The 20,889-nt window shown below is 43.7% G+C and overlaps 1 protein-coding gene across 1 annotated transcript in view; it reads right to left on the bottom strand.

Annotated features, from left to right (window-relative positions):
* Positions 1-20,889, bottom strand: part of NUP54 (nucleoporin 54) — a 150,339-nt gene that overhangs the window by 97,466 nt on the left and 31,984 nt on the right. Inside the window, exon 5 of the mRNA XM_078676389.1 lies at positions 5,011-5,237. Within this exon, the coding sequence (XP_078532515.1) occupies positions 5,011-5,237 (227 nt within the window). The remainder of the gene's footprint in view (positions 1-5,010; positions 5,238-20,889) is intronic.

Below are 20,889 nucleotides of genomic sequence, written 5' to 3'. Positions count from 1 at the left end.
ATCCTCTAAATCCAGAGTCGCCATGTAGTCTCTTGGATTCAGTAGAAGTAGAATATCCTGAAGGGTAACCATCCTGAAGGATAGCTTTATGAGATAGGTGTGGAGCTCCCTTAGATCTAATATTGGACGCCACTTTTCCTTTGTCTTGCGAACCAGGAAGAACCTGGAATAAAACCCTTTCTTCCTTTGGGTGTGAGGTACAGGTTCTATTGCCCTCTTGATGAAAAGTTCGTGGGCTTTGAGACGTAAAAGTCCTAGATGTTTCGATTTGTTGGCACCCGGAGCTCTGGTTGGAGGAAGCTGTTGAAACTCCAAAGTGTGGCCACACTGAATGATATTCAGAACCCACTGGTCTGATGTAATAACCTTCCAGCTGCGTAGACAATGAGAAATCCTGCCCCCCACTGATGTTATCGGAGGGGTAGGAACAGTAGAAAGAGCCATGAAGCCGCTATTGTCGCTTGGAATTGTCTCGCCCTTGACGCCCTCTTGATGGTTGGCGAGAGAAAGACGCCGACTGGCCTTGGCGCTGTGTGTATTGTGTGGCTTGTAAGATTGCGAGGATTGCGAGTATGAAGAGTAGCGCTGTTGATTACCACCTCTGTACGAGGAAAAACCTCTCCATCTCGCACCTCTGAAAGGAACTTTGCGGTAATTCAATGTCCCCAAGGACCTTGCCGTGTTCGTGTCCTTCTTGATGCCTTGAAGGGCATCATCTACATGCTTTCCAAAAAGCATCTCTCCGTCGTAAGGTAAGTCCAAGATCTTATTTTGAACTTCCTGGCGAAACCAGGTTGCCCGCAACCAGCCTTGACGCCTTAAAACCCGCTAGTGCACGGAAAGCTGTAGTTGCTATGTCCATAGCACAATCTATCACCTCTGAAGAGGAACGCTCCCCTTCCACCAATATCTTCCTGGCCTCATCTTTCGATCCATCCAGAAGTTGGTCCACAAACGGGGATAAATCGCACCACATGTGGCGATCATATCTGCCCAAGATAGCAAGAGCCTTAGCAGCTCGAACCAAGAGGCTGACCATAGTAGAGAATCTGTTTCCCACATTGTCCAGACGTCTCCCTTCCTTGTCTGGCGGTGTTGAAAGTGGTGTCGATGGATTTTTGGACTTGCTTTGCGCCGCCTGGGAAATAACTGAGTCGGGCTTCGGCTGACCAGTCAGGCAAGCAGGACTACCTTCTGGAGCTTTATATTTCTTCTCCAGCCGGAGAAGAACAGGAATGACAGTTGCCGGATTCTGCATCACTTTAGTACCTTCCGACCATACATGTTCGATTATTGGAATTGAACAAACGGACTTTCTGTAAGGTTCCTTGAAGTCGTAAAGGAAACAGTCTGATTGTACTGACGTAATAGGTAGGCCAAATCTCTTGGACGCCCTTTCCATAAGATTATGGAAACCTCCAATGTCAGCTGGAGGGAAGGTAGCAGTATCAGGCACTGGTGAATCCGGATCCTGAATGACATCATCGTCCCAACCTCTATCCGGGTCATGAGGAGGATCAACCTGAGGATCTCCATCCGATGAGACATCATCATCCTGAACAGTCACAACCTCTTGATAGCCCTCTCTGGGTTCTGGTTCCGAAACTCGAGAAACCTAAGGCGTCACTGCAACTGCAGGAGTAGTAGGGATGGATGGAGAAGGACGACGCTGTTGCTGTTCCGTAGTTTGACAGAAACCCCCTTTTGTAATCTTGTAGCATCAATTGCAAGTCCGTTATAAGAGAGGACGGCATTGCCACCATATCCTGACGTGATTTTTGTGGAGGCCTTTCTCGCTGAACAAAATGGCGCTCTTCAGCATAGCACTCCTCAGAATCCGAATCTTGAAACTTTACTTGTAATTCGGATGGGCTATAGGCATCTCCATAAGGACCATCCTCATCGTCATCAGACTCCTCTTCCAGAAGCAAAGTGGGAGGTAAAGGTGTTACACGCCAAGGAGATGTCATCTCTGGGGTAATTTGCTGCCTTTTTATAGATATGCGGACCCTTTGAATCGTTGACGGACTCGTCGGCGACGGAAACGTCGGCGAAATCGTCATCGACCAAGGGTTGATCGAGGACGGTGTCGTCGACGAGCTCGTCGTCATCATCATCATCATGACTGCCGTCCTCTACGTTGTCCTCGTCGTCGACACTACCTTCGTCGTCATGATCGCCGACGTCGAAAATGTAGACACCATCGTAGACGAGCAGGAAACCGGTACCTTAAACGTCGACGAAGATATCAACGCCGCCGCCGTCCACGAAGCTGCTGACGAAGGTCCCATCGACGAAGCTGTACCTGAACCCAAGTCTTTTTTGGAAATTGTCGTCGACGTACCAGCTGTTTTTGTCGTCGACGGACGTGGTTTCTTGTCCGATCTTCCTTCCTGAGGGACAGTAGAAGGTTTCTTGCCTCCCTTCTCCTTTTCAGATGGGGGAGAAGTAACAGAAACACCTTTCTTTACCTTCTTAGCTGTCTGTGTCTCCTCAGTCAGTCCCAGCCTCTCCTTCACACCTCGGTGAGGGGATTTTATGGGAATAGCATTTTCAGACCTATCAGAGGTCTTTTGTAAGGCTTTCACAGGGGGCTCAATAAAAGTTGAAGGGAATGACCGACCCCTCTTCTTGGATCTTCTGGAGGACGCAGCTGAGGAAGAATCCTCACTGTCAGATGACATAACCTCCTTACGTGACTTCATTTTCTGCAGCCAAGTCAACAAGCGGCCTTCCCTGTCTCTCAAGGTCTTTGTAGAGAATGTTCTGCAGATTTTACAATCTGTGGCCTTGTGGTCCGGGTACAAGCAGTAGATACAGTCCTCATGCTTGTCCTCCACAAACAGCCTCTTCTTAGAACAGGTAGCACAAGCTCTAAATACGCCTTCTTCTCCTTGTCAGACATATCAAAGTTGAAGAAATGGAAAAAGAATCCAATCTGAAGAGAAAACTGAGCAGAGCTCAGTGGAGACTCCCTAGCACAACGATCGGTAGAAAATCTGAGGCTCTGAGGCTCTCTCAGGAGGGTTCTATGGGGTGAGGCTGTTCTGATTGGTTGTTGCAGAATTTGGGTCTCTTTTACAAAAAGAAGTGGATAAGCTACAAAATGAGATGAGGCCTAAGCCTAGTTTTCTCTTTTGTACTTACAGCTATGGTATTTTTTATTTACCGAGGCTCCATTCCGACGACGGGGGAATGATACAAAGCATGGGAATCTATGAAAGTTCCAATACTGGGGCAAATTATAAACCATATACTTAGCCCCTCTGGCGGGAGCCCCTATGGAGACGCTACTGCTTCGACACTAATTTAAATACTATGTTCTATGAATGGGTGTTACTGCCCATATTTCTTGGAAAAGGCATATTAGATAATGAGCAATAAAATTTCAGGGAATCCCTAAGCTTATATCTCAATCCTGCCACATTCCACAATAGCAATCTAATTGCGTTAGAGTCCAGTGCTGATACATTCTTGTTTGGAATGAACTCAGGATTCTGATAAATCCTCTGTCCCAAGTTTAAAATACTAAACCCACTAAAATTACCTCGAATACATCAGGGTTCAGGGACCTCCACATGGACAACAGGCTTATCAGTAGGGATACTCAAATGACTGAATTTACGCCACCTGTGTAATTATGCAACCATCTGAGGGAAAGTTAGAGCGCAGGAGCATAACGAGAGATGCTGTGGTTTGCAGAAACTGTGCTTTTCGCACTTTATTTTACGTAATTATATGTAATCTTTTGTAACGTTCACAGTAAATCTAATGGTAAGAGTATAGTCACAGGGAGTGGAAATTTAACTGTATAGAAAAAAAATCTACTCACCTCCAAGATAGGATGCTACACACAGCATTCTGAGACACAATCTACTAGTAAATAACATTATGGCAATACTGTTATATCAGAGATCTCAGAATACCAGGCTACAATTTAGGCAGAGATCATATTATGCCGGTCTAATGAAGTCACTTTCTGATTATATCAGGCTCAGAATATAAAAGGACTCAATTTATGGCAGATGTATAAAGAGGCTCTGTTTAGGTAAGAACTCGGTTTAGGCAAAAGTTTGATACTAAAAACAGCTTCCACACTAGTAAAATAAGTGATCACATCACTATTTATTTTCTGAGTTACAATGTTTCTTCAGCCAACAATTGAAACTTGATGTCTCCCACTTCTCCTCCCTATACCTGCCTCCATTAACTAGTCTGACTATTGTGTACTCTTTGGCAATCCCTTTCAACTCAAAGTGCTCCCTTTTTGCCACATCTGTGAGCAATTACCAAGTTTAGTGCTTATAAGAGAAATCGGCTATTTTATGTTGCTGGCCAGATTCAGTCTCCAGAAGTGGGAATGGAGGCGAAGGTGAACTGTAGCAGAGGTGGCAGAATGGCAGATTAAAGAGAGTGGCCTGTTGAGTTGACAATAGAGTTGCAAATTTGGAACTTGAAGTTGACGAGGGCTTCAAAATGTATTGGAGTGGCACATTTACTGCATTTCTGGACACTGGTGAGCAACACAATATTTAGCCATCTTCTCAATACTTCTACAAGACTGTGGAAGACCACTCACTGCAGAAAGCAATATCACCTCACCCACGGACTGAATAACTTGGACAAGATATCACATCCCAGTGATCCCAACCTTCGGTTTAATTTCTTCTGTTTTACAAGATAAACCCTAAAATCGGAATCATCTATTGATTTAGGGAGTGCTATTAAATAAATCTTTATATTGGTGAGATGATCAGAGTGGTGCACTCCTCTGGGATGAGCATACATAGTTTTGAAGTTTATTTTGCACTTCAAGGTAACAGACAAGAAGCACCATTCAGCGTTGTTGGGATATGGTGGAGTGTTTTGTTTGGGAAATCCTGAACCAAGTTTTGGTGTTGTATAGGAACAAAAACGGAAAACGTGGAATGGAAAATGATAATTAAACTGACAGGAGAGGTGTGAATTATTTTTTTAGCAATGTAGATATAATTAAGAAAGTTATCATACCTTAAACCTACAAAATGGATTTTCCTGCGTGAAGTCCACTGGTGGGATATTGTTGTTGAAGTATCCCTTGCCTGTCCCCCAGAAGGCCTGAAGCTGGTTCCATTTTGCTAGGATGGCATCTCTCTCATCTCCCAATAACGTGGGTGCCGACAGAGCACTCGCTGTGTTTATGAGCTGATTGGATTGGGCAGGATTACCACCCAGTTGATTGAATAAAGTGCCTAAACCTGAATGAAACACAAAAACAGGGTTAAAATAAGAACAAAAACCTGCTTCTTTGAAAAGGTTTAACAACATTGCCTGAAGCCGCAAAGTTCCCATGTGCCAAATGGAATGAACAATGAAGCAGCTGGTGTGTTCTTCCCCATAGGGCGTACTCTGCATTACAATTCAGTAAATGATCCATGTGAATTATACTCATTGCTATATTCTTAAACTCAGTCTCTCCGACAATCCAATTTGAAATTGTACACATTTTTAAGATTCATTGAAATCTGAATGACAAGTTACACATGTCATATAAAAACCATAAGCCCCAAGCTCCTCGCTTCTAACAAACTGATTATCAAGTTCTCAACTCTGCTCAACTAGGCTACATTTTCCTGCTAGCGCTCACACAACCCCCGCCTCAATTACAAGTTTATAAAATGCCTTTGCTCCAGTACATCTTGCAACCTATATTCTGGGTCAGTGCCTGCAACTTTAATCTACTCAAAAATGCAAAACATATGACCATGCATCTAAGCCATTTTACTCATCTTCAAGCCAACTTTCACTGCACAGCTGTGTACACCATGGCACAAAAAACTGGAGATCTACCTGACTCATGAAGTCACTTGGATCTTCAATCAATTGATACTTCCAGAAGCCAGATTCCTGATTGCACAACTCCATTTTCCCATTAAGCTAGTTTAGGCAATTACCAATCTTTCACTAAAAATCCTTAATAGAAAGTTTTTTTTTTAACCCATTCCGTGCTCGCGTGGCTGACGCGAGCACTACCTTCCGGGTGCTGCGCACAACCGTTGGCCGACGCAGCCCCGCCCACTCAGTAGAACCCCTGCCGCGGTAAACGGGTTAAAATACTGCTGACCTATTTTGCTTGCCAAAATGAGCATGTATTGAAGTCAAGCTTTACCCAAATGATTTCCACAACACTCCTGCATATCACAGACATCTTCATCAAAGCTCACTACTATCCTCTTTCAATAGCACCTATTTTGTTTGACCACTGCACCACCTTTGACAACACACCCATATCAACCTTATAACATTGATCTACCCAACGGGTGTTAGCACCCTGCACCTTGTGTGGCTCACTCCTACCTGGCAGACCAATATGTTTCTGCTGCTGCTACATATCAAATGGCCTGCCCATTGAGTGTTTTTAGATGCTCCATCTAGGGCATCTTCTCTTTTTCCTGTATGCTATAGCCCTATGCATAACATTCCTCCTTTTGATTTAAAATATAACCTACAAGCAGATGATTCCAAAATCATTTTCTGCTTCATTTTCAGCCAATTTGCAAATCCAAATACTTAATTGCCTCTCTTCTATTATTCAATGGATGGTACTCCACTACCTGATGCTGAAAACTAACATTGAGAAAGTACCTACTTTACATTAGTCAGACATTCAAACAAACTCTCCAGACTTCAGCCCTTGGAACGAATGGGTAGGTCCCACTTTAAAAGTTGTGTTTCTTTGCATTATCACTTCATCAGCTACCACAGCCACTCAGTAGCATCTAATAAACATCCAAAAGATCTGAATTCAACAAAGTCTCATACCAATACCGTAGCTCTTGAACTGGTCTACTGCAAAAGCCCTGTGGGCTGGTCACCACAAATAAGTGAACCAACTCACCAACACTGTCCAATTACCCTAAAACACATGTGCTACATATATTGTCGGGTAATTTATTTTTCTGGCACTGCTTCACTGCAATTCCCTTCACCTAGACATAAGAGCAACTATTTATGTGGAAACATTTGCTAGAATCCACCAAGATAACTGTAGGAAGCTGGCTATGTATATGGTAAACCACTAGGTAGTTCTACCATGCACAGAGTTCAGAGATTCCCCAGAAGTGTACAGGGCTCAATGTATAACCCAAAGTTCATTATTAGTGGTATCATGGGCGAGCCGCTTTAGGCCCAACACAGAGGAGTGTAAGACATTTATTGCACAACATTGACCAATTAGGTGAAACTCGACTCAAACAGGAGATCCACACCAATTTTATAAAAATGAACTTTGTTTGAGTTTTATTTTAAGACCAAGATCTTCGCAAAAAGTTAAGTACGTCTTTCAGAAAAAATATGTTTCCCGCTCAAAAGTCGACAGTGCAATTTTCTAAGAGTTCAATGTTATCCCTCGGAAGAAAACAATAATGCAGTTATACAGGTAAGTATCCAACTTCTAGTTCCTGTCAGGGACCAAAAGTTAGCGAGGAGCAAGGCTCAGGTGAGTACCAAAACTGCACCACCTACAGCGCAGGGCGGCTGGGTGCGGAGGTCAAAATCGGAGTTCAACCCAATGCGTTTCAATGGAGACTGGGGGTGCTCAAAGCTACAACATTTGCAGAAAGGTAAATCGGACGAAGGGGCCAAGTTTTGAGGGTTAGAGCAAAAACAAGGACGGCCACAAAGCAGTCCCAAACATACACCACCAGTGGCAGGGGGCCGCCGGGTGCAGGGTGCAAATTCAGCGTCGGACGCCCAATACTTTTCAATGCAGAACTAGCTTCAGACAAACAGGCAGCAGGTGTCGCATCGGAGGTTGCAGGAGGAAGACCAACCACAGCAGCGGTAAGCAGATATGTAGGGCTTGAGGTCAGGATCGCTTGCGAACCTGTTCTAGATCGGCACCAGGAAGCAGGTTTCCTGTTCAGGGAAGACCTGGCTTGGCAGTTCGGGCTGGACTATTGCCATGAGGCACAGGGTCAAGACTGATTTGAATATAGCTGGGTCTAAACTGAGGTGGCGAAGTGAGCTAAAGACTGATGATGGATTCAACCCAGATCTGTGACTGGGGTGAGTGTCTGAAAAGAGTCAGCACTTCGTCCATCATCCCCTTTTGTTTGCCTAGATCGGTGGGCCACCTGGACATGGACAGAAGCTCTCACCCCGGGGTCCAGAAACATGTCTGCTGGTGCCAGGCTGCCCACAGCCAGTCTGGGAACACACCAGGGTTGGTAGTTTTTCAGGTGGCACCTTTGAGATGCCCTCGGTGTACATAGTCTGATAAATCCCACACTGGCATCAGTGTGGGTTTATTGAGAGTAGTTGGGTATCAAATACTCCTGTGTTCAGTGAAGCCATCATGGTGCTGTGGAACTCAAGTTGTCGAGTTTCCAGCCATTGTACTCTTTATGGCTTCCATGGCACTTACAACATTAAGAAATAGACCCTAATATTGTAAGGGCATATCTGCTCATGCAGCTATGCCCACGCCTCGGACATAGTGCACCTATGATAATAGCGCTGTTAAATTAATGACAGTGTCCCCAACCAGCACTCCTCTGGGACTGTGTCCCCAAGTTTTTTTCTCCTTTCTTTTCTTTAATAAATTCAATAAATTGTGTGAACTTTTCAATTCAGATATCTTGTGGTTTAATTCATCGTCATTGTTATATCACATTGGTTCCGTCAAACATGGCTTTTGTGTTGATTGTGAAATCTGATATTAAACAGAATAGAGGGATGGAGACAAGAATAAAGTCCATAAACAAGTCATTGCCATGGCCTTTGAAGGTTGGTGTGAGAGTGCTCATTGCGGGGTCCAGCATATCCATTGCAGATTGTAGATCAAAATCATATTTTAGGGCATTAACAGGATCTCCCTGCCCGTGATGTTCAAAATGCCCTCCCGGATAGTGTGGACAGTCAGAAACCCCTAAACCCAAATGTCAAGTACGTCCCAGGCTCGGCCCCCCCCCCCCGGAGCTGCCGCAAAACCAAGAGAGGTGGCCCAGCCCAGCTTCCTCCGGGCTCTGATGGGAGCAGACGGGCCCACCCTTTTACTACGCGAGCCCCTGGGATTTTGGTGACTCACGGGCCGCGAAGGGTGCCGGGATGTGAAATTCCACGGTAGTCCGCTCTCCGGGAGTCCCTAGTGCTTTTTGTGCGCATCCAGGCACAAAACAACTGTCACGTTAGCAGTTCACGGGCCGCGAAGGTGCCGGGATGTGAAGTCCCCCGGTAGTGCGCTCTCCCGTGCTGCGGGAGTACCTGGGGCTTTTTGTGTGCCTCCAGGCGCAAAACAGGCATGTTAGCGGCTCACGGGCCGCGAAGGGTGCTGGGATGTGAAGTGCCCCGATAGTCCGCTTGAGGAGAGGGGAGGATGTCTGAAATCCATGGGAAGTCCCAGAAAGTTATAGATTGCTCAAAAGGTTGACAAAACTGTTGATACAGCAGGAGGACATTTGTGAAATTTCCTTAAGGATTTCACTACAAGATAACTCTCAATCAATAAATAGTGAATATACATACAGAAAAAACGGAGCTTATATAAACTAATGTTCTGTACAAAAGGCATAGTCACAAAAATAATATTTTGTTTACCCAACTATACCTTTCACAGACATGCAGTTTTTACAAAAGCACACAATACCAGAGCCAGTGATCCATTTATAAATATTAATGATTGACTGATCAGAAACAATGTACCACATGATAAAGAAAAATCTCATGAATATTGTATTGTATTTGCATTTATATAGCACTTACTACCCCTGTAGAGACGTCAAATCACTTTTTCGGCGAGTAGTACGCTACTCCGGAACCCATAAAGGATTAGTGTTGAATTGGTATATTGAAATATGAAGTAAATTGAGTGGTGGATATGTTAGACAGTTATTTGGATTGAGAAGGATAGCCGAGGATAGAAGAGTGTTAAAGGTGTGCATTTATATAGCACTTGTTACCCCAGATGGGGTGTTAAACCGCTTTTTTGGCGAGTAGCATGCTACTCCGGAACCCAAGTGTTAGTGTCGAATTAATATAGTGAAATATGAAATTAATTTGAGTGGTGGACATTAGTTATTTGGATTGAGAAGGATAGCGGAGGGGCAGAAGAGGGAAAAAAGGTTCGCATTTAAATAGTGCTTGGTACCCCTGATGGGGTTTTGAAGCCTTTTTTTGGCAAGTAGCGAGCTACTCTGGAACGCATAAAGGATTAGAGGTGAGTTAGTATAGTGAAATATGCAAGTAAACAGAGTGGTGGATATGTTAGTCAGTTATTTGGATTGAGAAGGATAGTGGAGGGATAGAAGACGGAAAGATTTTTTGTTTTGTTTTTAGGTCTCGCGCCTACGTTGCATTGTGCAGCAAGAGACATTTAGTAGGTGAAAAACAGGGTTTGAGTAGCTGACCGAGGAATGGCACTGACACGCACAAGAAAGCCATTCAATCATGAGCACACTCCAAGCCCATTTCATGTATTTTAACAATAGCTCTATGACAACAAACAGTTCAAGTTGTGAATGTGCAAGACCTAATAAATCACCTAGACCAACATTGGAAAAAACCCAAAACACAGCGGCAATGGGCACATTTATGTAAAAGCATCATCCAAAGAAGTTTTTTGTGTGAATTTTAGTGCATGGGAGAGAGATTTACAATGCAATAGGTCTCGCATTTGCTACAGTTTATGCTATTGGCATTGTAAATGACAATGCCTTTTATTTATTTGTTTAAAAAACCAACACGTTAATAAAAGGCATTGTAATCTTTAATGCCAATAGCTCAAACTGTAGTAAATGCGAGACCTATTGCATTGCAAATGCTTGTTTTATTTTGGAGGTCCTAGCAGTAGGAAGAGGCTTGGGATGAGTAAAAGGGATGTGGAGGAAAAGGCTCAGAGGGAAGGGTTTCGAAAGGCTTGTTTTGGGGAGCGGTATAGTAAAATGAAACAAGGTGGGGTAGAGTAGGGAGGAGTCTAGAAAGGGTTATTTGGGGGATCATAGTAATAGAAAGAGATTTGAGAGGAGTCAGAATTGAGGTAGAAGATTTATTGAGAGAGGTATAGGGTGAGAAATAGGGTAGTGCATTGGATATGCCTAATTAGAAGAAAAGTAATAAATATATAGCTCCATAAGTACATGGAAAGTATATAGATGCATAGAGGAAATAAGTATATGTAGATTAAAGGTATAGGGAGACAAATAGGGTAGTGCATTGGAAAGAGAAGTAGAAAGAGGTTTGAGATAAGGCAGAGAGTTGAGGTAGAGGTTATATAGAGGGAGGTATAGGGTGAGAAATAGGGAAGTGCATTGGATATGCAGAATTAGCAGAAAAGTAGTAAATATATAGATCCAAGTACATGGAAGGTGCATAAATGCATAAAGAAAGTACATATATGTAGATTAAAGATGCATTACATAAATTCCAGCTTTCAAGTGCTGTTGTACTTAAAATGTATTTCATCAATTTGTGTTAAAACATTGTTTCTACACGTTTACACAAAGCAATCCACATATATAGGTACATAGCTATAGTACAAACAAATGCTTATGTACAGAGGGAATATAAACATTGAGGGCAAATGAAAGCTAGGCTTTTTTTTAATGTACCTAAATCTCTGGGTTTAGGAAGAAGGGGTATTTGCACCTATCTAAATCCAGGATTACCATAACCCTAGTGTTTTTTCAAAGTGTGTTTACTGAAGACTGACTTAAAATAGGAAATCAAAAGTGTAGAGAAATTCAATAAATAAATCTCCATCCATTCATCCTCACACTTATTTCAATTAAAACAGTACCCCCACAAGCATGAGTGGCACCTTCAACCAGGGAAATGAGAGGCCTACGAATTTGCCTGCAGAAAGCGCAAGGAAAAAGCTTCAAGGTAGGCTAGTTTTTGGGATGTGGATAGCTGCTATATTTAGGCCTAGAGTCAACTGGCACCTAGGGAAACCTAATCTCAGACAATTCTGAAAGCTAGACACCCAGTGAGTCCAGAGCAGTGAGGCTTGTGTGGGTGCTGTGGTAAATAAATAATTAATTACCGGTTCTATTTTTCAGGATACTATATAAACAGATAGCTCAATAAATAAGAGTCAAGATTCGAGGTATCTGGAGTTTACAGGCTTTAATCAGACATAAAGGACAGGAACAGGACAGCCTGCATGGGAATGGGATGGCAGCTGCCGGGGGCAGGATCTGGGAAATTGGCTAGCTTTTAATAACAGTGCACAATATTTATAGTTAAACAAATACATTACATTCAATACAGGGGGCGTAGCAGTAGGCGTGGTTTGTAGCAGTCGCGAAAGATAAGGGCAAAATGATGTAACACGAAGGCGTGTACAGAGCGTATACATAGACATGTGATGTAAACGTAACAGAATATGTCATAAAAAGGGGCGGAAACATGGAGGGGGCTACCTGAGCAGCTGGGACCTCTAACCTAGTGGTGCGCGCAAACTGGCAATGATGTGTTACCAGGGAGAACTGGGGGCTATGACTTCTGCCCTAGAAGAGGAGACTAAAGTCTGGAGGGTCAGAGCGACATGTACCCAGGCATATCTAGTATCTGGTGTTTAGAGTACATGTTGATAGAATCCAAAAGTTATCAGGGCAAAGGCTAACAGACACTAAGACTGGTGCATGCATTATTCTAAATGTATTGCATGTGCGAGGAATATTCTATGAATATGAATACAGTATTTCTCTTACATGGAGACATAAAGGCTAGACCATGACGGAAACTATTGATGTGATTCAGTAGCTTAGGAATGCAGAGAAGGAGGGCTGGACTGATAACTAGAAACATAACATACTCTTGGCAGACTGGGAGGCAGAGCCAGGCCGGGCCGGGCACTGCGTGGCAAGAAAGTAAGTGAAGGGTCAGGGATACAGGTGGGGGCTGTATCGCTCCTCGGAGAGTTCAGGAAACAGGAGCTGAATCTGAGTCCGGGCCCTTTTGAGGCCTAGAAACGGGGACAATTCAATGAATTAACGTGCACACTGTAAAATGTGGCAACGTAGGTTTACATAGGCCTAATATTCGTTGTTTTCACGAGGACTGGAAACTGGCATACTAGAGATGGACACAACTGTAATTGCGTCTTTAATCGATCAGAAAGGGGATACATGCATATCGATCATGCACATATGACATAACATGGGGAACACGTAGGCACATATGACATGGTAAAATTTACTTTTCCACATTCCCTCCTTGTGCCCTACGTTTCCATCAGGAAACATCTATATTCATGATACCATCTATCATTTCATATAGCATCATTTGTTCGTCTCGAATTGTCTTGGAACGGGATTTAGGACTAGGAATACAAGAGGTAGCACACATGCCGCAAATCGCAGGGCCACATTGTATACAGAGGCAGCAACTGAATATGATCATTACTGCAATACCTAGGAATGACAATACTTTCCATCCCCAAGCAGATATAATACTCCAGAGCCAACTAGACCATGTCCAGTTGCCTGGATTCTGGTGTAACTGATGGGCAATTTTATGAAGTCTGGTTATAGCTGAATAAACAGACGGCGCGTTATTAGGAATGAAAATGCAGCAACTAGATCCGATGACTCTACATGCTCCTCCTCTATCGGCCAGTATGACGTCAAGAACGAGACGATTTTGGAGCACGACAAATCTCATAGCAGATTGCTCTTCGGTTAAGTTACCTAGAGCAGAAGTAGTCTCATTCACTACTGCTTCGAGGGTTCTGGTTAACCTACGTATTAACTTACTATTCTGGACAGGGCCTATAAAGAAGAAGAAACCTTTATTGAAATCTTGATATTGTTCTAGAGCAGTTTCAGTTTGATCGACAATTGGGGACTCGATCTCCCTTCTATGTCTGACGTGTACTAGATGTGTGTTTCTATGATAATCAGATGGGGCTAGAAAAACTGGTGGCAATAGGAAGGCAATGTAACATGTTCCATCCCAATCGAGGGGCAGACGAATATATGCGGTCTGACCACAAACAAAATAAGAATGACGTGAGGCTTTGAAAATAGATTTCCCACTGTCACTATACTCGACAGTAGTAGTACAATCACTATGTCCTACATATGCGGAACCATTCTTTCTGACACATAATTCGCCTTTGACTGGTAGTACTGAAATAGCAGGCAAATCTGGAGTAGTATCAGACTGAACATTCAGGACCATAAAATTCGAAGAATAATTACCTAAATCATATACTTCATTTTCTAGATCTAACCCTGTTCTATGGGGGAGACCTTGCTTGTCTGGAAAACATGTTCTATTCAGGAGGGACATATCATTGGAGGATGACGTTAACGTGGACCATGCTCCACACGAACCATTATGTGAAAACGGATAAGGAAAGAGTGGCAGAACTCCCTTCGGTGTCTGGAAAGGGGGGAGTCGACCACACACCCAACAATTAGTAGCATTGCTGGTCTGGTGTGAATAGTGTAACATTCGGATGAATGTATTATTACGCATAGCAAGACGATAGGATAGCTCGTGAGGAGGCAGATCACTAAATGTGTGCTCTACTGTAGCATTAGAAAACTTATTTATATGCGAAATTGGAAAACATAAATGCAATGCATAACTTGTGCAGGTAACCATCAAACTTAGAAACAATAAGAAACTTAGAAAAACGATACATCTGATAGAGTTTTGACTAACTCTCTCACTATGGGGGTCTATCTCATACATGTCAGGGACCTGTCTAACCGTTTCACCCGAGAGGGACTTAGACAATTAAACTGGCTGACTTATTTTACTAGACCAGAGTTTTAACTTATACTCCTGCTGCGGAGTTTTCTCTAACAGAGGAACTTTTAATTCAGATTTAAGTTCTGGTTTCAGGCAGTCTTTAGAAATGGAACAGTCCTTTGCAAAAGATTTTTCACGAAGTCCATGGAATTTTTTGACGTGGGACAGGTGAACCCATCCCTTCCTGCCCTCCAATTTCACGGCAGTCCTTGTTGTAAGTAATACCATCCGAGGCTCCTTCCAACGGGGCTCCAGCGGACTTGAACGATCAAAGTTCCTGACCAATACGAGGTCGCCTGGAATGACCTCATGCGGTTTCACCTCGGTGTTGTCTGGAAATGCAGTGGCAACCTGTGAACGACAAGAGTGTAGGGCAGACATCAAGGAAGCTAGGTAATCTGTCAGCATATTACTGAAAACATCTGTAATACTGCGGGGTCTAGGTGTACCCCACATGTTTGGGGGGCGGCCGAATACGACCTCGTACGGGGACAGACCTGATCTGGAATGTGCGACCATCCTCATGAAGAATAAAGCAACTGGCAGGGCAACTAGCCAGTCTACACCTTTCTCTTTACAAACTTTCGCAATACGGACTTTCAGAGTTTGATTATGTCTCTCTACGAGACCGGCTGCTTCAGGATGGCGCACACAATGGAACTTCCACTGGTACCCTAACAGAAGGGAAACATGTTTCATCAACTCAGATGAGAATGGCTGGCCGTTATCAGAATACACGACCCTAGGGAGTCCATAACGGGGGAAGAATTCACGAACCAACTGCTTGGCAGTGGTCGCTGCTGTATAATCTGGAACTGGATATGCTTCTGTCCACCTGGACAAAGCGCATACAACTACAAGGACATACTTGAAACCTCGACATCGCTCCATCTGAATATAATCCATCTGGAGGACTTCAAAAGGGTGGTCAGGGGGCTGGAATCCACCTTGTTCCACCGGGACACTTTTACCTGGATTGAACTGGCAACATATCATACAGGTACGGACTTTCTGCTTGGCTGCAGCTCGTAAGTGCTTGTTGAACCAGAGGTTCTGTATATTGTCTAACATAGCTTTCTCTCCTAGATGTGCTGGACTATGTGCGGTATTAATAATGACTTGAACCATAGAGTCGGGGAGAAACCATGTGGCTTTTCCCTTCGTCACCCATCCCTGATCTGTCTGGACCCCTCCTTGTTCGGACCATTTCTTGATTTCTTCGGGAGTAGCATGTAACTGTATGTCTATGACATCTTGTGTAGGGTCCTTAACTGTCATACAAGTAGTCTGTTCTGGAGTGGATGTCTGTGCCGTGTTAACTGGAATGTCTGGGGTCTGAGCTGTAAGCTTGGCTGTTCGATCTGCTAGATCGTTACCTTGGGAAATGATGTCAGTAATTTTCGTATATGCCTTGCACTTCATGATAGCAATAGCTGTCGGTAAATGTATTGCATCTAACAGAGCTTGAATGAGGAGACCATGCTGAATCTTGGTTCCATGAGAAGTCATGAAACCTCTCTCCTGCCAGAGCACCCCGAAGTCGTGTACAACTCCGAATGCGTAACGTGAATCTGTATATATGTTTACTTTCAGGTTCTTGGCACGTATGCAGGCTTGGGTCAGAGCAACTAGCTCTGCTGCTTGAGCAGACAGGGTGTCAATACGATGTGTTTCAATAACTTCAGTGTCAGTAGTCACTGCATACGCGGCTACTAGTTCTCCTGTACTAGTTCTCATACATGAACCATCCACATAAAGTGTAAGGTCGGGATTAGGTAATGCAATGTCTGTCAGGTCTTGTCTTGGCTTAGTCATAGTGTTAATGACTTCCACACAGTCATGTGTGGCCGGATTTGAAGTAACTGACGGCAACAGTGTAGCAGGATTTAGAATGTTGCAGCGTCTGATTTCTATGTGTGGCTGGAACAGTGTCAGTTCATAACCTGTTAAACGTGCAATTGTCAAGTGCTGAGTCTGTGTTCGGTTTAAAAGAACTTCCACGGAATGTGGAACTTGTACTGTCAGGGAGTGTCCTAATACTATGGAATCACTTTGTCTGATAGCTAGAGCTGTGGCTGCAACTGACTTGAGGCACGCAGGCAAAGCCTGGGCTACTGGATCTAGTGTGCTCGAAAAATAAGCACAGGGCTTGTACTGTCCGGCTTGATCTTGTGTGAGAACAGATAATGCAGTACCATCACGTTCTGTGACAAAAAGTGTAAAAGGCTTACTGTAGTTCGGTGTAGCTAGAACAGGTGCTTGGCATAAGGCTTTCTTTAATTCATTAAAAACAAGTGTATGTTCAGATGTCCAAGGGAGGACAGTCGATACGGCTGCCTCCTGTGTCGTTAACTGTATCAGTGGCTTAGCTAGAAATGCATACTGAGGAATCCATTGTCTGCAGTAAGAAGTGAGGCCAATAAAAGCACGTACCTCCTTCTGTGTCTTGGGCTGTGGAAGACTCGCTATCAACTGGATACGGTCTGGTGTCAACTGCCTACCCCACTTGGACAGTAAGTGGCCTAAGTAGATCACTTGCTGGACACAGAACTGAAGCTTCGAAGGGGACACCTTGTGCCCCATCTCGGCTAGGAAATACAGAACTGTAAGTGACGCACGCTCGCAGTCACGTTCAGAACGGGCTGTGATCAGTAGATCATCGACATACTGGAGCAGGGCAGTGTCAGTTGGCATGTGGATATTGTCTAGTTGTCTTTTAAGTGCTTGACTGTAAATACTAGGACTTTCTGTGAAACCTTGAGGAGCTCGTGTGAATTTATAGCTCCTTCCATTTAAACAGAATCCGAAAAGGTACTGGCTGTCTGGATGAATGGGAACACTGAAAAATGCATTCTTGAGGTCGATGACAGTGAAAAATGTAGCTTCAGAATCAATAGCTGTCAATAGGGATGAAATATCTGGGACTACTGGGTACTGGGGTATGATACATTTATTAAGTTCTCGAAGGTCAATCACTAATCGATATACTGGAGGTGCATTTGGATCAGTACGTTTCATGACTGGAATGATAGGAGAATTACATACATTGGAGTCAGTTTCTACAACCACTCCTTGAGCAATGAGCTCATCAATAATTTTGGATAAGGCTGCTACAGCCTCAGGTGGCAATCTGTACTGTCTGATTCGTGGCAAGACTATGCCTTGCTTGAGAGTCACACGATGGGGTGTGATTTGCATAAAACCTACATCAGTTGGACCTTGCGCCCAAAAATGCTGCGGTACATTTGACAATCTTGGATCAAAATCACGTAATACATAGTGACCTTTAAAGTCTCTTAAAAACAATCGGATTCCTTCTGGGGAACAGCAAATAACTGCACCTAATTCTTTCAATGTTTTAATGCCTAACAAATTTTCTGGACATGACTTCGTAAGTAATAAATCAGTAGTTCGGGACAATGGACCAACTTCTAGAGAAACTGGTTTTGAAATCTCGTTCACAATAGGCTTTCCTGAAAATCCAAGGGAAACATTTCTAGAGCCTGAGAGCGGAGCCCCTGGAACCTCGTCATGACTGATAGTAGTCCTACTTGCCCCTGTATCAATCAAAAACTTTCTGTCTTTCCCTAATACTTGACTGTGTACATAGGGACCCTCTTGATCTACAGGTATCTCGATGAGAGGCAAGCCTACCTCCCTCTCTAGGCTGTTTCATGAATACTGTTGATACTCTGGATACTCTGTCTGGGCATACTGGTACATCTGCTGTGTAACATGCTGTGTTGCAGCGATAGGCTGCGGTGCTGGAACTGTCTGTTGTGCATTCTGTGGTGACTGAGAAGTCTGTGAAACTTGTTCTTGTCTAGGCGGACGTGGTCTTTCTTTAGTCTTACCAGTTGCTATATTGTGTTTCAGAACTGCACACTCGTTTATAAAATGACCTGGCTGTTTACAATAATTGCATGTCCCTTTAACGGGAGCTGCAGGATGACTGGCTTGATTCGGACCCCTCTTCTGACTGTCTTGTGGAACAGATTGTGCAACTAATACTTTCATTTTCGGGTCTTTCATAAGTCTCTTTTCGTGTTCTTGCTCTTCCCTGATTCTATTCTGGTGATACTGGAGCATCTGAAGCATTTGTGACGGGGTACTAGCTTGCCAGGTACTTTCGACTTTCAAAACTCGATTTTTAACTTGTGGACTTGAATTCTCGACTAGTTTAGTAACAAAAAGATGAGGGTATGACTCGCTACCTGTCTTCAAACCACTGTTAATAAAACATTTTTCAAATCTAGAATAAAAATCGCTAGTGTCTTCATCCTGTTTCTGTTTACATGCTGAGATTGCATCCCAATCTTCCTTTTTCGTGGCTAGTAACCTTGGCAAGACCTGTATCAATAACTCGGGCAATTCTTTACATTTGTCCCCAAGACCGGTACCTGGTACTCGTGAATTGTCTTCAGCTTCTAGAGCTGTCCAATCTATCTTTTTCTCTCCCACCTCCCATTCTTTTTCCTTGAGTTTTTCATATACCCCTGCGGGCAACAGGACCTTTAACATTTTAATAATATCTGGATACGTGTATTCTCCCATACGGAGCATGTCTTTTAATTCTCGATGGAACCCTGCTGGGTCTTTGTCGTGACAGGGAATTAACTTTTTCATCTCTAAGAGTTCCATCTTTGTGATAGGGGTGTAAACAAATACTCGTTGCATTTCACCACCCGCTGTCCTAACTGGGTGTACTTCTCGTAACGGATGCTGTCTATCTATGGAGAATGATTTACTTTCTGGGGGTGAGACGTGAACAAAATGCGGATTCAGTAACGTTCTATATTTGTGGCGCTGTTCTAGAATGACACTAATTAAATCGGTACCTAAACCTCTCCATTTATACTGGAGTAACTCGTTCAGAACATCATGTAACGGACCTGGATCAGAATGTTGTCCCTCATACAGTGTAATGAGGTGCTGGATCATATACATACCCACCAGTCGCTGCTCGGCTGGGGGCAGTTTCAGAAACATTTGTGCCACTATTTCGTCTGGAAAAGTGGTAGAATCCGTAATCCATCGGACTGCTGATCGGGCTAGTTCTTGTTCATGCATAGTACTAAGTTCACTATAACCGATTCGTGATTTCAGAATGTGATCGGTAACTTGAAATACTTGCTCAAGAGAACCTTGTTCTGGTGCTGGAGGAGGAAAAACTTTCTTGTGTTCTAGGCGTGAATGTCGGTCGGGAAGTCTAGATTTACCTACATACGCTATTCTGGTAGGATTCTCGTCGTCTACCTCTTCAGTATCAGAGTCGTCTTCTTTCTCGCTTACTTGTGCTGCTTTGCGTTTCTCGTGCAACCTTATTATTTCCTTACGAATTTTCTTGTACATACTCTCTATACAACTTAATGTCCTGTGTCTTCCCTCGGCTATATTATCACTCCACTTTGTCAGGACTCTCATTTCGGTCGGATCTTTAGTCGGATAATCTTGTTCCCTTATTAAACAATTAATTAGAAACTTTAATAGCATGAGCTGGGTCTCAGCTTTCCTTAGAGACATGATTTCGCCAATACTTTCTGGATCCTCTCCTGTACGGATGAAACGATATATTCTGTCTAGATCTTCTTTCATATTCGGTAGGGTGTCCAAATACTCGGTCACCCGTCTTACACGCAATGAATATATAACCATATTATCATCGCCTGGGACTGGATCATAACGGCATTCGGTGAGAGCTCGTCTGATATCTGCAACGGACTGATATTTGGGCGTACGCTGTAACGCACGTTCATGTAACTCGACTAACGTTACACGTTTGTGTGGCGGCGGGGTACCAGGAGGACCTCCCCCCGCGGCTCCTAAACTAGAATTGTCGACTGGTACTATTCGTGCTGGGAGAGTGACTGATGTAGCGGGTACTTGTACTGTAGGCTGGACCGGGGGTACCGTAACAGGTGCTGTAACAGGTGCCCCGGTGGCTGGAGGAACAGGAATTACATTATTTACAGGAGCTGGCGGAACTGGATTTGCATATTCTGGGACTGTGTCGTCCAAATAGGACGAGAGAAAAATATCAGCTGCGGTCGGTTTGTGACGTAGCTTAATCGGAACTAATGGTGGCGGAAAATTACATGGTGCTTCCGGGGTTGCTTTCGACAAGCCCTCGGCAAGAAGAGGATACATACC

This window comes from Lissotriton helveticus, chromosome 2_1 (assembly GCF_964261635.1).
Source record: "Lissotriton helveticus chromosome 2_1, aLisHel1.1, whole genome shotgun sequence".
NCBI lineage: Eukaryota > Metazoa > Chordata > Amphibia > Caudata > Salamandridae > Lissotriton > Lissotriton helveticus.
Note: the sequence above shows the minus strand (reverse complement) of the source record. Positions and strands in the feature narration are given on the sequence as shown.